The sequence below is a fragment of the Cyrtonyx montezumae genome, unplaced genomic scaffold (assembly GCF_038088225.1).
Source record: "Cyrtonyx montezumae isolate F1298 unplaced genomic scaffold, pur_monq_1.0 scaffold_1, whole genome shotgun sequence".
Taxonomy (NCBI): Eukaryota; Metazoa; Chordata; class Aves; order Galliformes; family Odontophoridae; genus Cyrtonyx; species Cyrtonyx montezumae.
Genome location: NW_027071825.1, coordinates 20,875,805 through 20,901,862, shown reverse-complemented (window position 1 = coordinate 20,901,862; position 26,058 = coordinate 20,875,805). Strand labels below are relative to the sequence as shown.

At 40.3% G+C, this 26,058-nt stretch overlaps 1 protein-coding gene across 1 annotated transcript in view; it reads left to right on the top strand.

Moving 5' to 3' along the window:
- Nucleotides 1-2,041: 2,041 nt before the first annotated feature.
- The window catches only part of CRB1 (crumbs cell polarity complex component 1), an 81,479-nt gene continuing 57,462 nt past the window's right edge, over nucleotides 2,042-26,058 (top strand). The window contains exons 1-2 of the mRNA XM_065743068.1: nucleotides 2,042-2,117; nucleotides 24,760-25,344. Coding sequence (XP_065599140.1) covers nucleotides 2,042-2,117; nucleotides 24,760-25,344 — 661 coding nt within the window. The remainder of the gene's footprint in view (nucleotides 2,118-24,759; nucleotides 25,345-26,058) is intronic.

Below are 26,058 nucleotides of genomic sequence, written 5' to 3'. Positions count from 1 at the left end.
GAAAGACCTTGTACCGCTGAGTTTTGCATATCCACAGTCTCTCTAGGCAACATTATCTTCATCACTGTTTCACTCTTCCATGAAATCACCCATCTGCTTATGACTAATTACCAGTGTTTTAATTGCCAATGACCAAAAAAGATCTACCAAAAAAAAGTTCAGGTTAATCAGCAACGAATGATTTGTAAACTTGCATCACCTACTTTCAAGGGAATATTACATTTTATAAGGAATACTTCATTCGTTCTGTTTACTTTAGAGTGTAGATTTAAAAATACTGCAGCTTTTTGCAGACGGGAAAAAAATTACTTAAGAAAACCACATGTAATTGTATTTGACCTAAAAGGCATGGAATCACATTAATAAAAACTGCACTTTAAATTGGAGCAGTAAACGATCTCACCACCTAGCAGTGACAGGCAAAAGACACGCCATTAATTAGTACTGCTGTCATCTGAACGCTGAAAATTGTGCTTGTATCAAGCAACAGAAGATGTTAGATGATGAAGCTTGCCTTCTAGAAATGCAGCAAAATATTTTAGAGGACATGATGCTGGCAAATACAGTCTGATGCCACACTGCACTGTAATTACTGCTAAGAAGCAATCAGAACAGAAAGAGCAGCACTTAGGTAAAAGAAAATGCTCAACACAAGACCTTTTCTCTGAGGAAATGGTACAGCCTACAACTTATTTAACCGCAGAATCTCATCAAAACAAAGATATATTGAGAAAGTATTAAAAATACATTCAGATGTTACATCTCACTACATACAAATGATGCTCACAGAATACCAACAGCGCAGAAATTCAAACTCTCATCTGTTGGCAACTTCTAATAACTGGAACAGTGCTAGGTTAATTTAGTTTGCTTGTCATTAAATGCTGGGATATCATGAGGAAGAAGAAAAAATTGAAATAGGCATTGTGAAAGGCAGAATGAAGTTTCAAACAGGATGAAAAAGCAGCGCTTTTGGCATCCCCTTTTGGCTTAATAAAATTAGATTTAAATTAGAATATTAAATTTATTTAATTTAAACATCAGTGCACACATTTACACAACATAGTTTCATTCCATGAACAAAAGTGCAGTCAGCTGGGCAGGCTCCTTCCCGCACAGGCAGTGGGTGCATCACTGGACTAAAGGCAGCTGTGGCCAGAAAGAAGTGGTCTGGCCCCTGGCACATCCCCTTCTCTCCTCCATGTAACTCTGTCTTTTCCTGACTTTGCAAATGAAAGACCTCCCTACTTCAAAATTACAATGGGAGAGCAGATCCTGATAGCAGCTCCCAGTTTTTACTCTTTTTCATTAAAAAAAAAAAAAAGATGAAAAAAGTAACTAAAACCAGTAGAAAAGACAAAGAAAACAAGAAAAAATCAACAGAAGCCCCAAACAAACTAAAACTAGTTTAAAAGGTAAAATAAACAAGAAAATCACAACAAAATCCCCAAGCAAGCAATCAAACAAAGATTATGGAAGAGAATCAACTAATATATGACTGGAAAAAAGGTTGAAATGGGAATGTTTCATCTTTTCACTTCATCTGCTAATGAACTTATGATACAGAAGAAATGCAGAAAGCACGAAGCGTTTGTTAGCAGACTTTGTGCTAAAAGGAGCAAAGGGTTTATGCTCCGAATCAGAAGAAACGTGATGTAATGCAGCTTTAATAGAAGATGATACACGAGGCTCTATCTTCCAAAGCACAGCGCGCTGCCTGCCCTGCCGCCAGCCACACACCGCACAGTTTGTGACACTCCCACTGCCAACAGCCGGGGCAGACTCCAGTCCAGCTCGCACACAAATCTGCACCAGGTTTGAAAAATCACACGGACCTGCTGAAGTAAAACCTTAACAAGAACAACTGCCTTCTGAATCAAAGTCTGCAGGGAGCAGGCTGGTGAGGGCCACAGGCAACGATGGGCTGTGGTGGGCTCGGTGCCGCTGGTAGCACCTTAGTGCCGGAGATCAGGAGAAAGCCGTGAGGATCAGCACCAGCCCTTTGGAGAAGAGACAACTTGTCGGAGGATGTCCTATCAGGATGAATATGGCTCATTCAAGAATTAACTCTCTATTCGTCTTCTACCTCAGTTTTTTGCTGCTTCTCCATTTAAAAAGTAAGATTGGTTCTTTTTCTTATTGTTCTGACATGTCCCCTGGGTAGTCTGGAAGATGTGCGCTTCCAGCAGGAAGCTTGTATTGTCAGAAGGCTTTAAACATTTGATGGAGATGCCAGAAAGATTTGGTTCTAGGAAGCTAAGTTGCATAAATTCACTGTGCGATAGCTTTCCTGATCTGCATACTACATTTTGTCTTAAAGGAAGTATGAAGGCATTTTTATTATTTTGCTTCACAGTAAAAAGTAAGCAGTAAAATGTTCTGATAAAATTCTAGCTGTGAAGTCTGCATTTTGATACCATTCATCCCATAAACTTAAAACTTTGCTTATTTAAATATATAGTATTTCAATTTAAATATATAGTATTTTACTATATCTGTACAATTATGCATTTTAGCAGTACACACTGCTTTATGATATAAACATTGTTTTTTGATTAAAACTCCAAAGGAATCAGTTGTTAAACAGCTGATGTATTTGAGAGTGTATAGAAACTCAACTACTTTTAATAAAGAATATATTTACAGCAAACATCCACAAAAAGAGAAGTATGCAAAGCGCTGGAAATGACACTGGGTTTCCTTGGCTATTTTCTCAGAGGGCTGAGAGATCTTGGCTAAATTCAAGCCAAGAAGGCTAAGTGGCCTCAGCTGGTGCATGTTTATGTAAAGCAGTAGCTCTTAAACACTCTTAAAATGAAGACAGGCAGGATGCGTGTCTGTCTGAGGAGGCTGTTTGATTTGTGTACGCTGAATGTGAATTGCAGTAAGACAAAGCTTTGAGCAGCTGCCATTAAACAAGAAGACTTGGCATTAGCGTACAGTGCTGTGTAATCTGGGTCACCTTCTGTTGCTGCATCACTCAAATTGTTACTTGGACAGTTTACAGCCTGAGCTAAATTAGAGGCTGAAAAGCAAACAGATGCAGTTAGATCAACAGGCTTTAAAAAAATACCTACTTTAAAATGTAGTAAAAATAACATATAGGATGTCACAGAAAGAATGATTTTATTCTTGTACTTTTCTTTAAGGATATTCTGATGAAAATCTGCTAAGCCAAAATGTTCTGAGTTATCTAACAAGAGGATACTTTCTGGAGAAGAGAGAATAGATCTTCCACTTATAAACAGCAATTTAAAAAATAAGATGAACAACTGGAAAGTCTGAAAGTTTCTGCTGCCTAATTACAAGGAAGTAGCAGGAATAGTGATAATTAAATTTCGTTTATACACAAGGCATGGAATTTTGAACAAAATAAATGCCATGAGAAGGGAGGTAACAAATTAGATGCTTATAAAATTGAAAAGGTCACACTGAAAACATCACACACAAAGAAAACATTGCTAAGGCGTAAGCATGAGAAAAGCCCCCCAGGAACCAGTAAACAAAAAATAATAACTACAGATCTTGGCTTTGGTTGAGCTTTCTTTAACATAGGATGTCAAAGGAGAGAAAGTAATGATATGTTGTCTTATGCCTTTTCCTTCACACAGAAGCTGACTGGGTGACATTTCAGAGATGGCATGAGTTTTCACTCTGGGATATGGCCATACGGCCAGACTCCAGCTACAGGCTTTTCACACTTGAGGACTCACTTTTCCCTAGGTAGATTCATGGCTGTTACCAGCTGATGTAATACAACTTGATATACCAGCACAGAGCAGCCAGAATCAAGCTCAGGAGCATCTGTATCTGTGCAGTGCATGTAACAACCTTGATGGGTATTCTCTGTCAAGAATCTGCATGTCATTTGAAACCGCTGAGAGTTTCTGTTAATAAAATTAATTGGGAACTGGCAAAGCAGGTCTATGCAGAAGAACTGATTGTAATTACTTACTTATTTGAAAAGATAATATTTGAAAAGCTAAGAGACTAAGATGGAAGGATGTGAAGCAGAACAGAGATGGTTTTTGGAGTGTATAAACATCATATCAACTGTTATTTTTTTAGATTTTTTTTCCAAGTCAGTTGACTGGACTAGTTTTTCCCCAAAGTATTCCAATCACAGGTACTGCTTAAAGTCTCTCATAATAATCTTTTTCAAATTAATCAGGAAATAAGTAGTATTTAGAAGGCAAGACTATCTAAAACATATTGATTTATAACATTTCTTCCTGCTTATCTACACTCCTGAGATGAAGAATTATATGTGAAACTGAAAAGTGTCCCATACAAATAGGTGCACTACAGGGTACTAGGTCTTTCCATAATAGTTGCAATGGAATTAAAGCATTTTGCAGGAAAGTTCTCACATGAAACAAAAATATCTAAGTAATCCAGCAAGAAATAAATAGTTTGAACTAAAAAAATTCAAACAAATTGATCAATCTTATCAAAATGTTTTCTCTCCTATTTGTAGAATAGTACAAATACTATTCTACAAATACTGTGTACTTGGGTGTATTTTATGAGAAAATATTATTTAATTTCTGTACAATGCTAACCACTAAATAGGTGTAAGTCTGTATTAGAGTCTTCTGGTTGCAAATAATGTTTCTAAAAAGCAGAAGGTATTATATAACAGCCCTGTCACACACGGTTCCTTTTGAAACCACAGGTTGTGTAAACATAGTTTACATTATTGCTCATAGTGACACAACATCAAACTATACAGTGACAGAATTTCAACCTTTATATCAGTCTACCAGCAAACAATATAGTTTTTTTCTTTAATTCTAATGATCTAAAGTACTTTTATAAAGACCACTCATTTAATTTAGTTTACCAGAGCCCCAGCATGATGCTGTCAGGTGCAACACCTGCACAAACATGAGTGCTCAGAAATACTTGTTCTTGACAAAAAAGAATTTTGCAGGGATGGAACTAAAGCCATCTGTTTCCAAACTCATTCCCCCAAGTGACATTACCAGAAATGGAAAGCACTATGTCCTAAGAAATACATTAAGAAGAAAGTTTCAGGTGTTACTTCTTGTTTTATTAGAGAAGAGCTCTGAAGTACGCACATATCCAAGACTGAATTCACATCTGTAGGTTTTTCTGTGACTTGTCCCAAGTACCCTGAATACAACTGATGAATAGATGTGAGCAGTAAACTGTCAGGTTGCAACACTTTTATTAGAGAGAGACACTGTTTTTCTTGTCTCTTATGGACAGTGTACAATCGTAACTGCACTAGTGTTCCAAATGAAATGTTGGACTTAAGATAATCCCAATGGTGTCTGAAAGCAGTAATTCCTCCTCCTGTTTAAATTAAACATGTATTAAAACATTTGACATTAAACTGTGAGGCAGAATTACCTCCTGAAATCTCAGCCCACTTTCTTACATATCATTGTAAGATTTCCATCTTCCGGGGTGTTAAAGAGTATAGGTTCTTGCCATCTTAAATTTTATCTCATTAATGTCCTGGAAGTGAATTTACACCAGATACAATTCCTGCTGCCTGATGCACCAGAGAATTGATTCAATTTTTCCCTTTTTTTCAGCTATTTGTATCCACATCTGACAATCAATAAATCAGATTTATGAAAGAAGGAAGTAATTGTTGACTTCTGGATTTAAAGAAGGAAGTAGTGGTCAACTCCTAGAGAACAGCACAATCTTGACTTTCCTCTAATAAAGTTGGTTAAAGTATCTTATAGAGGAGAACCCATCTACCTGGAAGTTAAGGTTCTCAAGCATCTTTTGTTGGTACACTGATTAGTGTACCAACTCAGTTTTTACCAAGTTTGCAGTACCTAAAAAGACTTAATTTTGAGGTGATGTCTAAAATGGCCCTTGTAAAACTGGGAAGTAGTCCTTCCCATTCTCTTAGTGCAAGAATAGTGCTACAGCCCTGTAAATTCATTTGTGTCTTGTGCCCGTGGTTGAGTACTATCATTCTGAATGTAAGCCTTAATATACGTTCATAATTTTTCCCCAAAATGTTCATAAATTAGGAATGTAATTTCATCTGGAATTGCTGCTAACGTGAACAAAACATCCAAGCTTTCTCTGCACTCCTTTTCTGCTCCTCTGAGATGCTGGCACTATGCAATTTTTCCCTGTGGACAAACTCTTTTAGTTTCCTGCAACTATTCCCATTACTCACTAAACTTCCAATTAATGCTTCATTACTGTGTTAGGAATAAAGCTCTTCATATAAAGACATTTGTGGTTTTGCTCATACCACAGGTTTCTCCTGCACGATAGTGATGCAAGTAACTTTCCAATGGAGTATTGTTAAGATGCATTTGATGCATTCATAGCAGACACTGTAAGTTTGCAAATCCTCATTAGTACACCGAGGAGTGTTGCACCAGGGCTGCAGCCACCAGTGACTGAGCAGCAGGAGCCTTGCAGCTTTCCCTCTGTCCCAGCCATCGTACATTGCTCCTGCATTGCATCAAAAAAGAAATATTTAGAAGCCTGCCAGCATCCTAAGTGAGATGAAAGCCCTATCATTCTTAAACAAGGAGATGACTTCTTTGACCTTGTTCCACTTGCATCAAAGTGGTATTAAAAACACCCTCTTTAATTCCAGTTCTTACAAGCATCCTTTAAGGCTACATCTACCATTTCAATAACAGACTCTTCCAGTTCCGTGGTGGGGCAGGTTTTAGCCATGGCCAGAGCACAGCTGCCACTGGTGACCTTAAATAGGATGGCTCTGCTGGCATCTCTTATCTCATTGGGAGTGAATGTGAGCCAACATCAGTGTCAAGGCACTCAATTTCCTAAAATTTATTAGTTTTATTGGTTAATTTTGGGATTAACATGCATGTTTCTGGTATAGTTGGATTGCTTCTTTCCTGCCTACTACCTTGTCTCAGTTACAGAACTAAGAGACAGGAATCCGCAGTCATTAACTTCTGTTAGACTTTGGAACTTTCCTATACCTGTAGTGAGAGTATTTCTTTAAAGTACTGCAAAACTGAATTCTTTGAACAGTCTGTTTGGCCAAATCAAATGCTTTCCTATTGAAAATCAGAATGAAAAAAGGCAAATATATTGCTGCTTGCTATGTGGTAAAAGGAAAATGACATGCAAGACAGAGCTAAGCAATCACTGCACCCTTCAGTACTGACTACATCCAGCTTTGTCAGAAAGAAAGGCAATCAGGGAAATGCTAAAGAGGGTCAGCAGAAGTAGGGAGATATTTAGAAAGATGTGACCTATAAGAAGGGGTCATAGGAAGAGAAGCCTGGGGGAGGGTGTGATTACAGTGTTTTTATGCCAAAGAGAATAGCAATCAACATCCATCGGCTGCTGCCATGACCTCCCGAAGGGCAGGCACTCTGCAGATGTAGATTCCACAAGCAGCGGCAAGATTGAAGTGAACTTTTCCAATTGCAGGATAATCAAATCCTTTATTTCAGAGCTTTTTGATGAACAGATTAGATAAATATCTGCCAGAGAGTGTCCAGACTGCTGATTACAGTTGGTGTGACACAGATCAGGCAAGCAACTCAGGTGTCTATAGGGCTCCAATGTGCCGCAGCCCTGAGATAGGCAGGCCATGCCAGGGCCGGGCCCAGCTGGGCACTGCTCCTGGGCAGTGTGAGCAGATGGCACCACACTGAGGATTAGTGCTGCTCCAAGCAGGGCAGCTCTGTGCCAGCCTTGCTCAGTGCATGATTCACAACAGCATTGCTGAAATTTCTGCGAGGAAATGGTTCACTCCCGGTCTGTGAGACAGCAAGTATCCACCTTTAATTTTCTGGTATTTAAACAGGCAGTTCAGGTATCAAAGGCACTCATTTCTATGGGCATAGACAGCCTCGGTTCTGGAAACCATACAGTGTGACTTCCAGAATTTTGAGTCAGATTACTTATCCTTTTACTTGCAATTTAAGTACACTAAATAAATTCACAGCAGAATGCAAGGAAAGATTAATAAATGGATTACCAATAGCTTAATTTTTGCTGCAAAAAGCCTAAAGAGGGATAGAAAACCGACTGCCCTCTGAACCTTAATTTTGCAGCCAGCTCCTCATTCCTTACAAATACATGGTTCAAGACAATCAACTCATATTTTAAAAAAATGAAGTTAGAAAATAAAACCCACAAACAAATAAGTCTATTGCATCAACTACCAAGCAGAGCATGTTAATCTATTCCCCTCGATCCCTGAAATGAAGCATATTCCATCCAATATACGTTTGAGAAACAGCAGTCTAAGTGCCTTTGATCCTACTACTAGGGTTTGTGGCCAGGGATCTCTCAAGAATATTTATTTTTGTTTTCTTTATAATTCACATCCCCGTATTAAAAAAAAAGAAAATCATTTAGATTGCCTCAATCTCCAAGCAACACTAATTATTCCTTTTACTCTTTGTGGTGGCTCAGAAGAGGAAGAAAGGCTCTGATATTAACATTACTTTCTACAGGAAGCCTGTAAGCCTAATTGACTCATCTGGAGTCACAGAGAGTAGGCAGCAAGCAGACAAGGTTATGGATATTATTTTCTAAATCGATATTACAGATTAATTTGTTGGTTTTAAAGACCAACAAGTTTCACCAATCAGTTCCCACTGTACTGTTCTGTTGCTTTTTTTCAGCCATTCACAGTTTGATAATACTTGAAACTTGACAGACCAGCAAACCGAAAAACACTCAGATAAGCCTTTTCACAACAAGACTCTTCTGTTTACTTCATATTGATTATATTTTGTTCACCCACAAAATGGGTCAGCAGAAACCACTCCTGCCCTTTGACAAAGACGCCAAGTGACAAGGCTCTCCGCGGGCAGCCTGGCAGGCACTGATGCACCACGCAGCTGCCACTGCAGCTCCATGGGGCTCCTGGGGCCGAGGCAGAACACGGTGCTCTCCAGGCATCAACAAAGCAAGTCTGTGGCGGTGGCTGCTGCAACTTCAGGGTTAGGGCAGCCTTTGCCTGCCTGAAATCTCATCAGCGGGGACAGAAAGCAAAATATTTCTAGGGCTAAATATTTCTGTGGGTAGAAAAGGGGCATGGGCTGCTAACCCGCTGTGTGTGACGTCCCTGCTCCAGCAGACAAGGCTCAGAGGCAGTGCCTCGGCAGGGCACTTGCCTGGTACAGCCTTTGCTGGGAAATGCTGTGCTGGAATAATTGTGGCCTGGATGGATGCTTGGGGGAGAAGTCCTTGCTTCTTTTCACTGCCCTTGCTTGGCTGCCCAAGGCTCAGAATACTGGGATCCTATTCCCTTAACCTTTCCTAGAGTAATAGAGACAGATGAAGCATCTTCAAATGCATTAGTCAGGGAGTCTGAAAACAGGATGCATTACTTTAAAGTACTTTCAATCACAGCAATTGAGAGAAGGACTCTAGAAGCACACTAACTGGCACAGCCCAGCCTAAGGTCTCAGCTACAGACAGGATTGTTTAAAATTCCCCTTACCTCATTTCTCAGAGGTACTGTTGTGTTTTCTCTGTTGAAAGAATGCCAAAGCTGACTGCTCTCCAAAGTAGTTAAGCTCAGAGCTGCTCTGATTCACATCCAGGCTGCCCAGGGAGCTATAGGAATATATGAAAGGCAGTACACATTGCTCTTGACAGCTCCCATTCTCCCTTGTTGGGATTCCTAGCAGGGATAGTACAGAGTACTTCATTAGATCTTCCTTCCACAAGGAAGCCCCAAATTTGGCTATGACATGAAAACTCTGAAAACAACAGTCTGACAGAGTCAAAGCAAGGATGGAGACAGCTAGACAACCATCAGCCTGTAAGGATCTAGTAACTGCAGGTTAAGTAACCTCCATGGATGGACTAATCACATCAGGGAATCCAAAAGCCCCATTATAATAGTCTGCCCTTGAGAAGACATCTGTATGCAGTAGTACGTTGAAATATATTTTGCTAAGTGTTGTTAAAGTATGTAGGCACAACTGTAGCAGTGCCCTTGTCATGGCTGGCCATCCATGAACCTGAACTGAACATAATCAGAGAAAGAAAAGAGCAGGGTCTGTTATCAGCAACAAGTGAGCAGAACTATGCATGTAACCCTCTTGATGGCATAAAGGAGTCTAGCCGAGCTGAGGATCACATGCATAGTTCTGGTAATGTTGACTATGCGCCACATGAGAAGGGCAAAAACAGTGGAGATGTCTGATATAATGTACAGCAGTGCAAACTGTAGCTGCTCTTCTCCAGCAGCCCTCTGCCTTCCTTGGAGAGCTGTGATGCAGAGAAAGGATGCACCAAGCCAGAGAATGACATCAATATATATGAGATTATATCAGACATATTGAGCAGGAAGATGTGCTTGACTCCTGTAGGCTCTGTCCCTGTTCAGCCTACAAAAGAGTAGTTAAAGTTGAAAATAAAGCTCCACTTTATTCTTATCCTATAATATTGGAAAATGTGAGAAATGTGTTGGTGGGAACAACAATCCAAAAAAAATTTTGCTCACTACCTGTGTAGTTATTTGGAACAGCACATCTCACAAGAGCAGAAAGAAAATAGGTCCTCTACAATGCAACTGCAAAAAGAAAGTATCTGGCCCACATTTTGCAAGAGGCACCATTTCAGAACACATCTCTTCCTCACATTAAACACTCCTGACATTTGTATTTCTTTATTCACTACTAATGGTATTGAACATTTTGCAGGCCTCAGTCTGTGTAAAAATGCCCTCTGCTTAATGTAACAAGAACTATCTGTATAGTTCTCTCTTGAGAATGTCTTAAATGTCTGATTCAATTTCATCTAACATCTACTCATTCTGGAGTGCATGGACAAGTGCAAGATGAATAAGATGACTAAAATCAATTGCTATTTCTGCATTCAAATGGCTGTTTCCAAAGAACACTGAATTCCCCAAAGAAAAAGTAGATATTCCAGACCTTCTGCCTTTGTCCATGCTAGCAAAGAAAAAGAGGTGTTTAGGGGGAATTCTTTAATAAGGTTCAACAGAAGAAAGGATTGTCACTAAACATCGTTGAGGAATTTGGATAAAAGTCTTTCCAGCAGACTAATCTAGTGATCCAACAAGCAATGAAAAGAAGGAAGAGGTTGTAATTCTACACATGTATCAGAATAAGACCAAATGCATCACTGTAGTCTGCCATCCACGTGAGATCCTTCAGATACTGCACTTTGTTTGGGGAAGTGCCTGATGACACTCCCACAGGTACTTTCTGTTCTTGAAGACCTCTGCAAACATTCTTGCTGCTCAGTGACCCACGCAAATGGCTGACAGTGGACCTGCTACATACCCAGCCTTCATCCCCACCTCACCATTGCTCCAGAAGATGTGCATATGTTTTCAGTACTTCTGATATTCCACATACAGCATGCAACAGAGCTGATTTCAGTTTTAATTATTCTGGATTAACATTAAAGCCTGCTGGCTTTAGCATAGATACTGTTGTGCTGTCCAGTAGGGTCAGTATAGCTCTGCTTTACTGCACCAAGGAATTTGTGGTTGCTGTCAAGAGTGCTTTCATTTCAAGTTGACTGAGAATGATGTTCTTCGAGATACCTGAGATCATAAATAGGACTACAGTCTTTAATCTTCACTTAGGCTCAACTGGCTTGTGACAATGAGCTTTGTGCATTTTATCTCAGCTCTTAGATTTAACTTCTCCTTCGAAGTCTTCACTACTACCAAAATCAAAAGGATACTGTTATTGCACTTCATAGGGATTTCTGTAACATACGTAGCAAACAGTTGGAAACATGTTTGCATCCTGAGTTGCATCATTTTATCATTGGGTTTGCATAGAAATATGCTGTTCTAGCAGAAACCCACAGGACAACTTGCTAATGCTATTTAATTATGCCTCAGTGAGACTTGTGGTGTCATCTTTACTACAGGCAGAACTCTTTTTTTTACTTTTATTAACTGTAAACACCTAGACAACTGAATGACAGATTCTCCTGTCTTCTTTTAGCCCTGCACATCTTTTATACTGTGTCTCTGAATCAGGCCAAGGAATGCCAGCTCCTCATGGATGACTGCATCTTTTGTGCAATCACTCATGAGCACCAGCACTTCCATTAACCACAGGCATGAGGTTACACATGCTTACAGTAAATCTAACTTCCAGAAAATAAGGGATTTTAAAATAAATTGTTATGGAGACTCCGTGCTGAGCTTTCTGCTTTAGTTGATACTTCTTTGAGCAAGTGGGTTGAACCTGATGACCTCCAGAAGTACCCCTGCCCCCCAGTCTCATCTGTTCACGATTCTATTCTGTTAAACATTCTCTGTCTATCTGAGCCTGTTACTACAGTGCTAGTGTAGCAGTCATTTACAGGACTACACCAGAAAATGAGTCCAACCAATTCCGGAATGACAATTACCATTCAGTAATTAAGAGATTACTGGAGCTTGTAGGGAGCCAGTTGCTGACATTAAGATTGGGAGATGGAAAGTAAGATGGGAAAAGAAGACTGGAAACTATATTTCAGATCCCAAATGAAAAAAAAGTTGTGCAAGAAAAAACAGTTACTACCTTCATATAGAAATCCCAGATCTCCACTGTGTTACTGATCTAGTACAGACTTGGTGACAATATCACTTCAGATCCACTGAAGAGTAATAGGAATGCAAATGTGCTCCTAAAAAAGAACCCCACAGTCAGAAACATATCCTGGCATCAAGACTGGCACAGTTGAGATGGGAAGTACAGAACAGAGCAATGACTGTTCAGCTGCTCGAGGAACATCTACAAAACTTTCCACTTGCCTTCAAAAAAAGTCTAGTGTTCTTCCAAGATCTTAACCTTGATAAGAGGTCCAGTGATTCAGCCTTTCATACTGCAGTCATGCCCTATTCCAGCTATTACATGCCTTATTTCTGTTAATCTTCTCTAATTAGTTCCGCTTCTCAAGTGAAATCTTGGAATCTTAATGCTTTCCTGTGGTAATAGTGAGGGCTTTGCTTTCATGTTCAAGGTTGGACTGCCATTTCACTCTGCAAAACTCATTTGTCCTCCCAGCACTTGCAGCTGTACACTGAGTTTTAGCTTACACTCTCGCAAGGAATTTTACTGACTTTCAAGTTACTGAAGTTGTGAACATGCCAACAGCCAACACATTCACGTGAAGGCAGAGGAATAAGCTCCTTTCTTCTCCTTGCAAATGTGCTGAATTTTATTTTTTCCCAAAAAAGCACCTTTAGCCTTCTCCTCATGAGGGATTAAGTGTTTCATAAAGTATCAGCAGAGTGACCGCCACTGCATGTAAACAGGCAGTATCTCAATTTTAGGGATGAAAAAGCTGAGTTAGAGAAGGGCAAGGCAAATACCACTTCTGCAGTGGGAGAACTGAGTACAATATTCCTGTTCCATGCTCTACTAATGTAGACCATACATTTTTCACTTCATGTTAAACACACATATGCCTATACATTCAGAGGAAGGGAGACACTTTTCCAGATTTGTAAGGAGCCTGAGACATCCACAGCAAGGTTTATATATATATATATATGATTATTTATATGATTATTTATTCATTCTTGCAATAAGTACAGTCAAGCCTAGATTAGGATTCCAGTTGCTAACTGGAAGGACTTCCTTTGTGCATCACTTCATTTGTCAACTCTCAGCCTTCTTCCACAAAGGAATCAACACACTCTGCAGTCACTAACATGTTATCCTATAGTCTTTGCTCTGGGAGGATTGGTGAGATGCAGCAGTTTCTAGAGGCACTTGATGGCTGGGGTGTGAACACTAGCAGAAGGCATCTGAACCTTAGGCAAGAAAAACTCTTCTCCAGCTGTTGCTCAGTTCAGGTTAAAAAAACTTGCATGGGCAAGGGGGAAGAGTCAACCTTCAGCAGCATGTAACTTAGTCTAAAAGCAGTATGAACAGGTTACTCAGGGCACTGCAATTGTTTCTGCAGCTATGGCAAAATTTACAGTTTATCTCAATAAAGTCACACAAGGCTGATGTTTATAGATTTAAAGCTGTTACACATAGCAAATAGACAATACACAAGACATTAAAATAGAAAGTTTTTCCGTAACTATTTTTGATTATTTCACAGAATGCAAGTAAAAAAAATAATCTAACTATTCAACCTCCTCTCTTGAAATAAGATAATAACATGTATATTAATGTGCTATTTAGGAAGCACCGATCATTCTCACCCTTAGTGGGATTTATAAAGACACTGAGAAATCACTGAAAGTGCTTTGTTGGTTTTTTTTTCCCTTCAGAACTGAAATGACACAAAACACAGTACACACACACACACCACAAATTCACAGGCTCACTTCGAGATCAGTGCTCCATTTGGAAACTGCTCTGAAGGTGAATAGCAGCTCAACCTGAAAGAGTCCTGTCCTCTGAGTTCTGAGAAAGTGTGCTTGTTACATATTAGTGCACCATATGCTTAGATCAGAATTGATAGGGTATTATGAACTAGAATTCAATCTAGAAGACATAGGACAAGAATTAGACAGGAAATACATCCTTGCAGATTGGTTTGGATTTTTTTTTCAGTCTATCTGCAAGTCATCAACCAGACACATTCATAGCACAATAACCTAGATATTTCCACTTGCTTTTGCTCATGGTGACAATGGTTTTATCACTGAAATATTTTCACTGTGGAGCATTGACAGTACTTTCCCTCCTTCCAAGCATCACCCTCATATTATTTGCCTTGACACTGTCTTCCCATCGTCTTGACATTGTTCTGACACTTTGAAAATTCAATCACTGTAGCAAACTGCCAAGGCAATACAGAGAAGCATTATGAAAATCGTTAAAGAATCGTGAAGGACTGCAGATTAGAGAAAACAAGACCTTGCTTTTTCAAATTCCTATTCCAAGTAGGTTTTAATAAAAGCTTCTTTGTTAAAACTTCAGCCAAACCTGGTATAAACCAGCTTAAACAGTGATATACTCTGCATCTGAAGTTCAGATGTTCCAGTGACAGCCCTCTCAGTGCTGAGAGCTAAGAAGCAGTGCAAGATCACTGCCCAGCAAGAGCACTGCAAGGTGCTGACATGAGGAACTCCCCAGAAACTAATCTGCAGCCTTTTTTGGGACAGTCAGGAAAGAAAGGTGGCAGAGGAAGAGTGCTTGGAGTGTTATTGTCCTTTGCTACTAATAAAGCAGAAATACACATTATTTCACAAGTTATAGAAGTAGCCTAGAAAGCAAACATCACTGAGCATTGATCTAACAAATGGTGAATATTGTGGTAGCAGGATATCGACACACATAGCTAGGTTCAGTGTTACATGCAGAATAATCTAGGAGAGAAGAAGAAAAGCAATCTCTGCTTTTACTGAGACTCTGTGCAAAGTAAAGAGAAAAAAAATTTGAAGGGGAGGTATACAATAAGCCTTCCAAGTATCTCAGCATCCAGTGTATCAGCACCTTTTGTGCTCACAGATAATGCCCTCAACACTCACAGAAGGCGATGCTTAATCTACACACTAAAAAAAATAAAAGAAACTATGGCACTATAGCAACTCCAAACGTAGAGAACATTAGCAGACTTCTGCCAGCTCACTCCAGAACCATGCCACAGACAGGTCAGCCACCACAGGCATCTGCAAATCACTAGTGCTCCTCCAGCTGAGCTTCAGAGCAATTTGTTGACTGCTTCAGAGATAGCACAGACACAATTGAGGTACTTAGAGTCCACATATGTATTTGACAAATAAAACTGTGTTTCAGCCATTTGACAAAGTAACTACTGATATGAATGAGAATTCTGATCATTAGGAACCACATTATTCCCACCCCAAAAAATCTCTGCACATGTGCAAATTTGATACTAATCCAAAGTCTTCATTCTTAGAAGAACAACACCTAGGTAATATAAATATCACTTTATAAATTGATATTATACTTGCACACATTCAGTCTGAATCTTATCTGAGAAGTGTAGTGAAAGCACACCCACTGCAAAGCAGAGCAGAGCTCAGCTCATCAGCAGGGCAGGCTGCATCACTCAGCAGATGATATGCCACGCTTCCTGCAGGTCAGTTGTGTACTAGTGCTCAAGGAAGAGCAGAGCTCTCTGTTTTCTGTTCCTCTACTACATCTTGCATTCTCACCCTAAGGTAAAGAGGGAGGAAAACAGTCTGAAGCATCATTCCCTTTGCTGCAGAGCCCCAGGCCTTTCCCCACAGAAGCACTGGACCTATTAGTCCAGGTGAACCAGCAGCAGCCATGTAGAGAGAAGCACTACAGTCCTGGGGACAGCAGAACTGGCAGCTGGGCACTGACTTCTTACAGGGCATTGGTGCATCACCTCCCAAACTGCAGGTCTAGCCTGATGATGGATGCCTAAATGATCTGATACAGGCTTAGGCTCCAGAGCTGTAAGAAAGCTCAGCCTCTAACTCTTTAGCTCCCTAAGGAACCAAGGAGGAGCAAGGGAGCAAAGGTGCTAATTTGTAATCTGCTGACAGCCCTGCAGCTGGCTCTGTGTAACCGCCCCAACAGGAACCTACCCACCTTGCTTATGAACTGAACTTTGTGTTTCTCAAATGTAATCCATAAATGCTATACATGGAAATATAGCAACTACTGCATCTAACCATAGCAGGAATATATAATGTTGCAGAATAAGGGAAATGTTGGTACGGGGTACTTGCAACAGAATTTACAGGAATAAACCTCTTCCAGTCAACAAATGTAATTCCTGTTGATGGTAGATGACAGAAGCAAATCAATACATATACTTACAGACATACCATGCTAAGAGTAAACTAGGCATGCACCTCTACAAACTGATGATTCTAAGTCTGTGCTTATTTGCCACAAGTGCCAGCAATTTTGTGACTATTTGCATATGCTCAAACACAATGAGTAAAGCACAGGTCAGACAAAAACTGGACAGAGGCAAAATTAATCTAAATAGTTACTAGCAGGAACAATATTTATCCAGAGGTAAAACTCAATTGAAATGCAGTTGTTCACATAGTTAAGTGAACAAGATCACTTAAAATGACTTAACTGAGAATGTATCCAATTAAAAAACATGCCTCAAAGGAGGTGGCTCCACACAAACACAACTATACGATCCGTAGTCTATAAGGATGCTGATGGTCCAACTCCCCTGGCAAGCTGAAGGATAAACATTGTAGTGCTTCCTTCCTATGCTGTTACGCCTGTGCGCTCCCTTGATTATTAATGGAAAGATGTTTGTTACAGTAGGCTACCATGGTCCAATCAATATCGAAGTGTCTTAAAAGACACCACAGTTGACCCTCTAATTAATTTATTTTATTCGTTTTAAATGAGACACTGTTTTAGGAGCACAGTAACAGTGCCTTGTTCTGTTCAAGGCTGTCCATAATTAATAATCTCATTGATCAAAGGAAATGCAATCCTAAGAGAAAATGGCTTTTGAGAATCCCCAGGTGCTAAGTACTGAGAATTACTTTCCAATCTGTTCTGCAGCCTCTCAGTACAGTACGCTGTATGGTGCCCTTTGGGATCATAAAACAAGGCCTGTCATGGAGCTCTCTGCCAAAACGGCTCCCAGTGAGAGCAGATATCCAGTCACTAGATATTTATCACAATTATTGCCAGCAAATTTGTCTTTTTTTTTTTCCTGGGCAGCTCTTTTATTCTAAAACACACCACCACATTAGGCTTATTGAACCAGTTTGCCTTTTAGCGATAGTCCTGCGATGTGAAAGGATTATTGCTTAGAGCTCCCTACACAAGGCTCTTGGACATGCCCTGGCACTGATGAATGTTCTCTTTTTCCTTACCTCTACAGTGCAGCATCTCACAAAGGTTTCAGAGAAAGACATCCCTAATTGCTGAGAGGATTTTCAATTCCTACCCTTGCTACTGCTCTGGCTCCTGTGCACATGAGCCCTGGGCCCCAGCAGCCAGGTATCCAGCAGGGGAAGTAAGCTTGGGGTCTAGCAGGCAACAAGTGGCAGAAAACATCCTGTACCTGCACTGTCTGCTATTGTGTAGGAGCCAAGCCAGAAGAACAGTCCCCTCAGCAGAATATCTGGAGTAGTGTGACATACACAACCATGAATTCTGAGATAACATCAGGTGAGTTAGCCAGCCAGCCAAGTGATACCACACAGAAAAAAGCCAGAGCTCTAAAAGCAGAGGCCCTGATTGGCCTTGCAGCAACACAAACTCAGTGCTCTTTGCTGTAAACACGACACAGAGCAGTCATCACATGCTCTGCTCTGAAGTGAAAGGTAGAGTAATGAGTTACACAAATAGCCACGTGGTAAAGCCAGCTCTTTATCTGTATGGGACAGTAGAAATCAAACTAGGGATTTCAGTCTCATAAGAATTCTAATTTTCCTTTGCAGCCTCCAAAGTCTCATGCATCTCTCTCTGCAGGAAAGCAGTTCCTGTTGTCCTCTGAACCCAATATGAGTTTTATTTAATTAATATCGCTCATTTTTTAAATTTAATTTGTTCACATTGCCTTGCTATCAGGTTCTGTTAAGACCTAGTACTTCATCAAGAAAGAGCCCAGTCAGTCCTCTCTAGGACTTTAGTATGAACAATGAGAGGGTGGCAGCTTTTAGGGAAAGCTGGAACAACAGCCCTGCAGACTGCACAGTGTGTTGTGGGCCCATGTACAGTTTTACCATTCATCAGCAATCAGTTCTTGAAATCAGATGAATCTCAGCATGATTTCAGGATGCAACAACACGTCTGCGGTCTGTTGCTCTTGCAGGCGAGATCTGTGACTGAGTTTTATCTGTGAGAGGTCAACAAGGGCAACTGGTACAGATTAAGACCACACTGCTGTCCTTCACCAATCTGTGTTGTAGCTTTGGCTCCACCAGTAGCAGCCCTCAGCATCGAAGCTCATCAGAAGGAGAGCAGGTGGAGCCTTGGGTTGCACCCCTTACACATCTGGCTTTAGCCTTGTCAGCAGTACAGGAGCTGCCACTTTCCCCACCCAGTTTCTAAATCCCTGTAGGTGATGAATTCACACAGGGAAGAAATCACAGCTAATTTCTGAACCAAAGGGTTATTTATTAAATAACAGAAAGGGCAATGTGAACTCCTCCACAAAGTTCATCACCCTGAAAAAGATGGATCAGTTTCCCTGTACTCTGCACATCGTAACCATACTGAAGCTTTCTTCTGATTCACATAGTTCTGAAATCACAGCACACTAAATATGCAGCACAATAATGTCAAAAGTGCCACAGGCAGATTGTTTTTTTAAAGTCGGGCAAGACTGGAGAAGCAGCATCATGATTTTGATACAAGAGTACTGTTACACTGTAAGAAACAAATTGTGTGAGAAAAGGACTATGCACACAGCAAGCCCTGAGGGACAGCATGCAGTCCGGTGACTATGTCATCAGTGCGATGCTAGTCAAAAGCTGGAGCTGATCTTGCTGTTCTGCTGCATTTTGCTAGCTTCAGCAAAGTTTAGTCCTCAGCTGTGTTACTGAGAGCCTACTGGAGGCGAACCCTGCATCTGCACACATCACTACACAGCTCTGCACTTACCAACTTTACAACATTTGCTTCCTTACAGACTTCAAAGCAGAGCACAGTAAGCCAGCAGAAGAAAGGAACAGATCTATGAAATCCTTATGCATTTTGTCATGGTTTTTGCCCCTGTTCTAGTGTATGTTAAAAAACATCATTTTCTAAATATGCACTTCGTTTCTGGAGGTTTGACTGCACAGAAAGGATATGGTGCATCCAATATAACATGCCTTGATGGCATCTCCTGGTTATCCAGATGCTGTGAGATAAGTGCTTACGGAGACCATGTTGAACTGTGAATCATCAGCATATGCCCATGCCATACACCTAACCACATCATTTTCCCTGTGATTTTCCAGCACTGTATATTTGACTAGTGAGCTTATACATGTCTTCTTGAAGCCAAAATTCAACTTTAATCACAACATACAGAAATGAAAATCTAAGATTCTGAATCTGTGACTAACAAAGCAGATGTGAAAATGTGCCTTGCAGGAGAAGAAATTCTTGTCCCATGTTATAGATTGTTTTGATGCATTTCTAACACCAAGGGCCTTAAACATATCTAATGTTGACTTGGAAAAAGAAATCACACCTGCATCACTGTTACAAACACTTGCAGTTACTTCTTAAAATGACAGCACCTGTATTTCCTATGCTCAACAAAATCATTGCTGTATCCATTTCTCATATTAAAAAAAAAAAAAAGCAATGGAATGGATGGTAGAACCAAAGCCTTCTAATGGCTTTCAAAAGCAAACATGCAGGGACAGAATTTGAATGTGAAGTCAATTCTGCAGTCTGTGTTTTGCAGGGAAGCGTGACCAGGCTTCCTGCAGCTCCTCTGCAATCTGGTGCCATTTCCCTCATTAGCTTGCTACATGCTTGCTTCTAAGGTGAAGCTCTTGCCTTACTTTTTTGGTAAGCTGTGAATGCAGGAGGTACCTCCCCGGCTGCAATCACTGCTCTTATCTTTCCCTGGGTTCACAGGACAAGTTTGGAAACATACAGCTTTGTAACCTGAGCTATATGCTGAGCAGGTGCCCAGCTTTATTGAAGATTCAAAAGAACTGCAGGCAGGAAAGGCATCGATTGCATCCTTAGTATCTAGTTAAAACTGTTTTAGATTTTGAGCACACCTGATTATCTTTGGGTTGCTTTTTTTTTGCCTCTGAAGAAATAATAGAAAAGCTGATCTGAAGCTGGCTGCTGGATTCCCTCCATCATGCACTGCAGTTCTTCATCACCTGCCCACTTACCCCCCATGTCCACGTGTGGAAGAATCCAGCTCTGTTGCATTAAGTTCCACTGCACTAATTAAATTAAAAATGATTTTCATCACTTTGTCACAGATTCAAATTGAACTCCTGTATTTACTCTTCCCTAGACTTAGGAGACAAGGATGTGCAGACACACCTTGAAAAGGAATGCTATATTCTAATAGAGTGAGCATATACAGCAGCAATTAGCTCAGTTTCTAATCAATGCTAACATCATTTAGGTTAGAAGTGGAGAGGGGCTTTGAGAAGAAAGCATTTACCTCATTTTGGAGATGTTTCATTTTCCAGTTGCCGACAACAGAGCTCACAAGCTAATGAGCTGCAGCCACCCATCCCTTGCACTGAGTGGACAGTGTGCCAAGTGAGTGCCTTTGGGCAAGCACACCTTGATGTGGCAGTTCAGCCAGTTGGAACATACATCAAACAGACAAGCAAGTCTGAGGTGGCACCAAAAGAACAAGATGGCAAGGGACAATGACAATAAATGGTTGTCATCCTTCGCTCCTGAGAAGCAGCACAAGCTGGCATGAGCTTGCAGAAACGATCCGCATGGAGACACTCATGTAACAATGTGCTCTGTAATTGGAATCACAAATAGCTTAGATCTTAAAGTGTTTCCTAAACAACATTTTAAAATTTTAATGCCATTGGTCATTATCCTCATGCCAATATGCAATACTTTTCCTTCAGATATGTTATTAATTTACTTTTCATGATTTTTGGATACAAATGTATTTGAAAGCACTTTCAACATAATATTTCAATTAACTGCCCTTTTTCTTTTGTGCCTGTGTGTGGTGGCGGTTACTATGGTTATAACCATGATTCAAGATTTAAAGCCTGAAAGCGGTTTCTATAACAACATGCTAGGACGTTTTGGACACACAGCTGAAGTTAGGGATTCAGGATTAACTCTTTATGACCACAGTGAGAAGCTCCTGATTGTTTGCTACAGGTTCCCTCCTACCTTACCCAAGGTACGCTTTCTCACTGAGCAGATAGAGCCATAATTTCAACCACAGACAGCATAGGGCAGGTCCTGGAAAATGGCATTTCCATCCCTGGTTAAGTTTGACAGGGAGAAACAGCATCACAGTATCTATAAGCTGCTCAAGGCTTTCAATAATCAGGATAGCAGACAAGCATACTGGGAGAAGGACTGAGAAGGGATGAAATAGTGTCAGTGCAGCATTTTGGAAGTTTGAGATTTCAGTCTGTAAATCAGAACTGCGTGGAAAAAAAATTAAGTGATCTACTCACATACAATCTCAATGGAAACACTACTATGAGAGCTAATACAGCTCCTTACCTGTCAATGTTTAATCCAGAATGGCATGTCTTTTATGTCCTTTTCGTCAACATTTGCCAAATGCTGACCTTTGAATGGCATCTCTGCCTTCCAGTCCATGATGAAGGTATCTGATCCCAATCTCTTATACTTCAGATTATGCAGATGTATTCATCTCTTCGTTACGTTCTTCAAGATTTAATAAATATGCACATCCACAACTTTCTAAGACTATCCTTGCAAGGAAGTTATTGTCATAATGATGAACTGCGCTGTCCACGTTAGAGTATACTGTAGATAAACAGATATGCTGAGTTACAGGTGCTCTTCTATACAGCATTCAGTGCTTTGAGATACATTTGAATATTTCTAGCTACATGATAACTATTACAACACCATGCTGAAGTTGCAGGTCTTCACATTTCATCAACAGATTATTTTTAAAATCTCAGGGACAAATTTTGAACACAAAAAGAATATAAATAAACTCATTTCTAACTCCAGACGTCAAACTACCTGAGCCCTTGCTACCCTCATGTTATATTCAAAAGTTATTTTTATAAAAAGCCCTCCTCAAAACCCGAAGCACAGTAAAACCATTGTTGTTGATGACTACAGGCATCAAGAAGTTAGCATCTCCTCATAGTAATTGCGTTTCCCTCCTTAGAAGAAAGGCTGCCTCTGTTAAGAAGCTCAGAAAAATCTCCTCAGCGTTTGTAAAAAAGGCCCTGAAGCTGAAAGTGCTGAGAGCCTCTGTAAAGCTTAGAGTCCTCCCTACAGGGACAAAAAGGCACATTTTAAGAACAGCCTCGTGAATCACAAGGAGCCCCCAGGCATGATGAGGTGATCAGTGATGATCAGCAAAGTGCAAGCATAACCATGCTGAAGTGAACTCAAATTCATACCAATGTGATTGGCGGTGATTGAAATTTGATTTTAAATGCTGATGATGATTAACGTATTTCACCAACCTGTGGTAAGAGTCACCTACAGGAAGAACATATCTTTGCTGAAAGACATTGCTGTCTAAAACAGCCCAACATAGTTTGCAAGGTCTTGTTTGTGGACACTGAATGGTTCCACTAATCCGATTCATAGAATGGGAGAATTGGCGATTTACTTTAAATTGTGCCAATTTAAGATAGCAGAGTATTTTGAAAAGCACACAAGTAGGCTCCAGCTCTGATTCAAACAGAACCTAGAAAAAAAAACCATCCAATCCTCAGAAAAGATTAGAAATCAGGCTCCTCAATAACACTTGCTTAACTGAAGAGCTCTAGTTTCCTTGACAGTAGTTAGGAGACTGCCGAACAGTCAGAACTCCTACCCTACTTATGTTACTTTTCCCACTAGCTTCATTGTGCCCTGCTACGCTCACCTTCATGCACTTCCAACATTCCAAAATCACTCTGCATTACACCACTGAGCCACCATCCCTGGAAGTGTTCAGGAAACATTTAGATGTTGCACAAAGGGGCACGGCTAATGAATGGCTGGACTGGATGATCTTGGAGGTCTTTTCCAACCTCAGTGATTCTTTAATTCTATTATTTCAGTAATTTCTGATGTTTAAGGAGAGAGTAGCAAAAAAAAACAAAAGAAGTGCTTTTTAAGTACTAATTGGTATATGAATAATTGAGAACTATATAATCAAGAGAATCACTAACTTAAATAAACTTATCCAGGAGGAAAAAACCAAAACAAAATAAAACAGACTGTCTTTCTCAGCACTCCTTCCATCTAATAACTCCAGCACTTGTAAAAGATGGAGAACACTAACGCGTTTCTGGCAGTACTGATGATTTCCCAGTAGATGGCAAGCTTTACTGCATGAAATTTTACTGCTAAATGTCTCAGCGACACGAAAAGTATTTAACCACGGAGAAAAATGCTTGGCACAAATTCCTCTAGTAATTAGATTAATGTATCAGTGTTTACAAAGAGACTGATAATTAACTCAAGTGTCAGTCAACGTAAATCCAAAGCGATCAGCATTTTGTTTCTGTTTTTCTGATGCAACATACAAGTTTTAAGAATGTCAGAACAAGTCACTGCCAAAGTGATCTTAATTGTGTAAGAATGAAAACAACTCTTCTGCCTACCAGAGCCAGCACAAGAGGCCTTTCCTGATTAACCTTGTGCAGCTCTACTAAAAAGCAAGCCTCCACCAAAACATTTTATTTCCAATTCTTTCTGCAAACGCAGTAGAAAATACTCTTCTATCATTTGCTCAGACAGTCAGACTTTGCATCAGACACCATCACACTCTGCCACATCGCATCATACAGCACAAGGGTTTCTGTTTCCACATGCTTTCATCTTCTTCCTCTGCTGCTTCCACATAGCTCTCAATAGCAGTAGGTTTTCAATCCATTCTCCCGTATCACTCCACAGCAGCAAGGAAACAGTGTCCACAGGGGAGATAGGGAGGTGCTATAAGCAACTTGTTTCATATAGGTGGGAAAACAGGTGAAAAAAAATCCTCAAACTATGAATCCAAGCTTCAAGGATTTTCTGAAACATACGTGTAATTTAGGAATATGATTTTCATTAAAAATAAAAATAAAAATAAAAAAGTAGGATGTCCTAGTGAACTTCACACTGCTCAACAGCCTCAGTTCGTTAATCGCACAGCCTTTAAAATCACTCTACAAGACGCAGATTTGTGCTAAGACTTCCAGTTCTTTCTGGTTTACTCCAAGTGCTGAGGAAGTCCTCAGGCCCTTTTCTGTTTCCTTCCTAGAGTCCCTTTCCATGAAAAATGATTCCAGGTGCCTGTCAAACTCCTGCCAAAAGAACTCTACATGCATTGCTGGTCACAGAGAGGATATTTGCCATTGTGCGGATATGTCACTTGACACTATGGAGGAAGTCTGCAATAAAACTTCTGATCCTTGCTCCTCAAACCCTTGTCTTCAAAACGCTACCTGTTTAAGTTCTGCTGGAAACCTCAATTTCACTTGCAAGTGCCCAGCTGGGTACAATGGGACCACTTGTGAAATAGCCATCAGTATGTGTGACACCAACCCCTGCAAACACGGAGGCACATGCCTCGATGGCCTGGCCGGGCCCAGCTGCCTCTGTCACTCAGGATTCACAGGTACACACTGTGAAACAGATGTTGATGAGTGCATCTCAGAACCGTGCCACAATGGAGCGGTGTGCAGGGACGGGATTGATGAGTACTACTGCTACTGCGTCCCAGGCTACCAAGGCAAGCACTGTGACCTGGAGGTGAATGAATGTGTGTCAGACCCGTGCCTGAATGGAGCAACATGTCTCAACCTTATAGGGAAGTATTACTGCATCTGTCCACCTGGATACACAGGTAAGCACCATTTTAAACAACCTTTTCTTTGTGCCATGGAGAACTACCATACTCCTGCTCTAAGATCTACTCCCATACAAACACATTCAGTCATACCTATATTAGTACATGGCCTTCAGCCTCAGCACCAGCAGCTGTTGGTACAATATGGATTACACCTTATAGTTGATGAGTGATATTGCGTAAAGAAATTTCACATCTTCCAGAAGGTACAGAGCACTTTAACAAGTATCAAGCTGTGACACAGGCCCAGGTTAACTTCCCTTTTAATAGAAACATGCTGAAAATACACATCCTTCGAGTGCCATACAGAGTTTCTGGTCCACAGACAAAACTTACATTTGTCAGCAGTAAAATTAGACTTACTTAGACTCGACTGATTTGCTAATACCAACACAGAATATTCTTAAACCTAGGCACTTGCTTTGCAGGGGCTTTTTCTTTTAAAACATTCTTCTCTCATTTTCCCTCCTTTTCTGAGCAAAGCTATCTCATTCAGAGATTTTCAAAACATCCAATTCAGACTTTCTTTCTCTCCTAACAGATTTACCTTATCCACCCTTGCTAGCAGGCCTCCTTCTCTTCTATTTTACTCAAGGCCAAATAGATTATTCTATCACTTTTCCTAACATCAATTCTCAGAACAGCTATGCCTTTCTGGTTTCATTCCGGTAAGTTTGTCTAAGCTATATGTCCTACTGATGTCATATATTA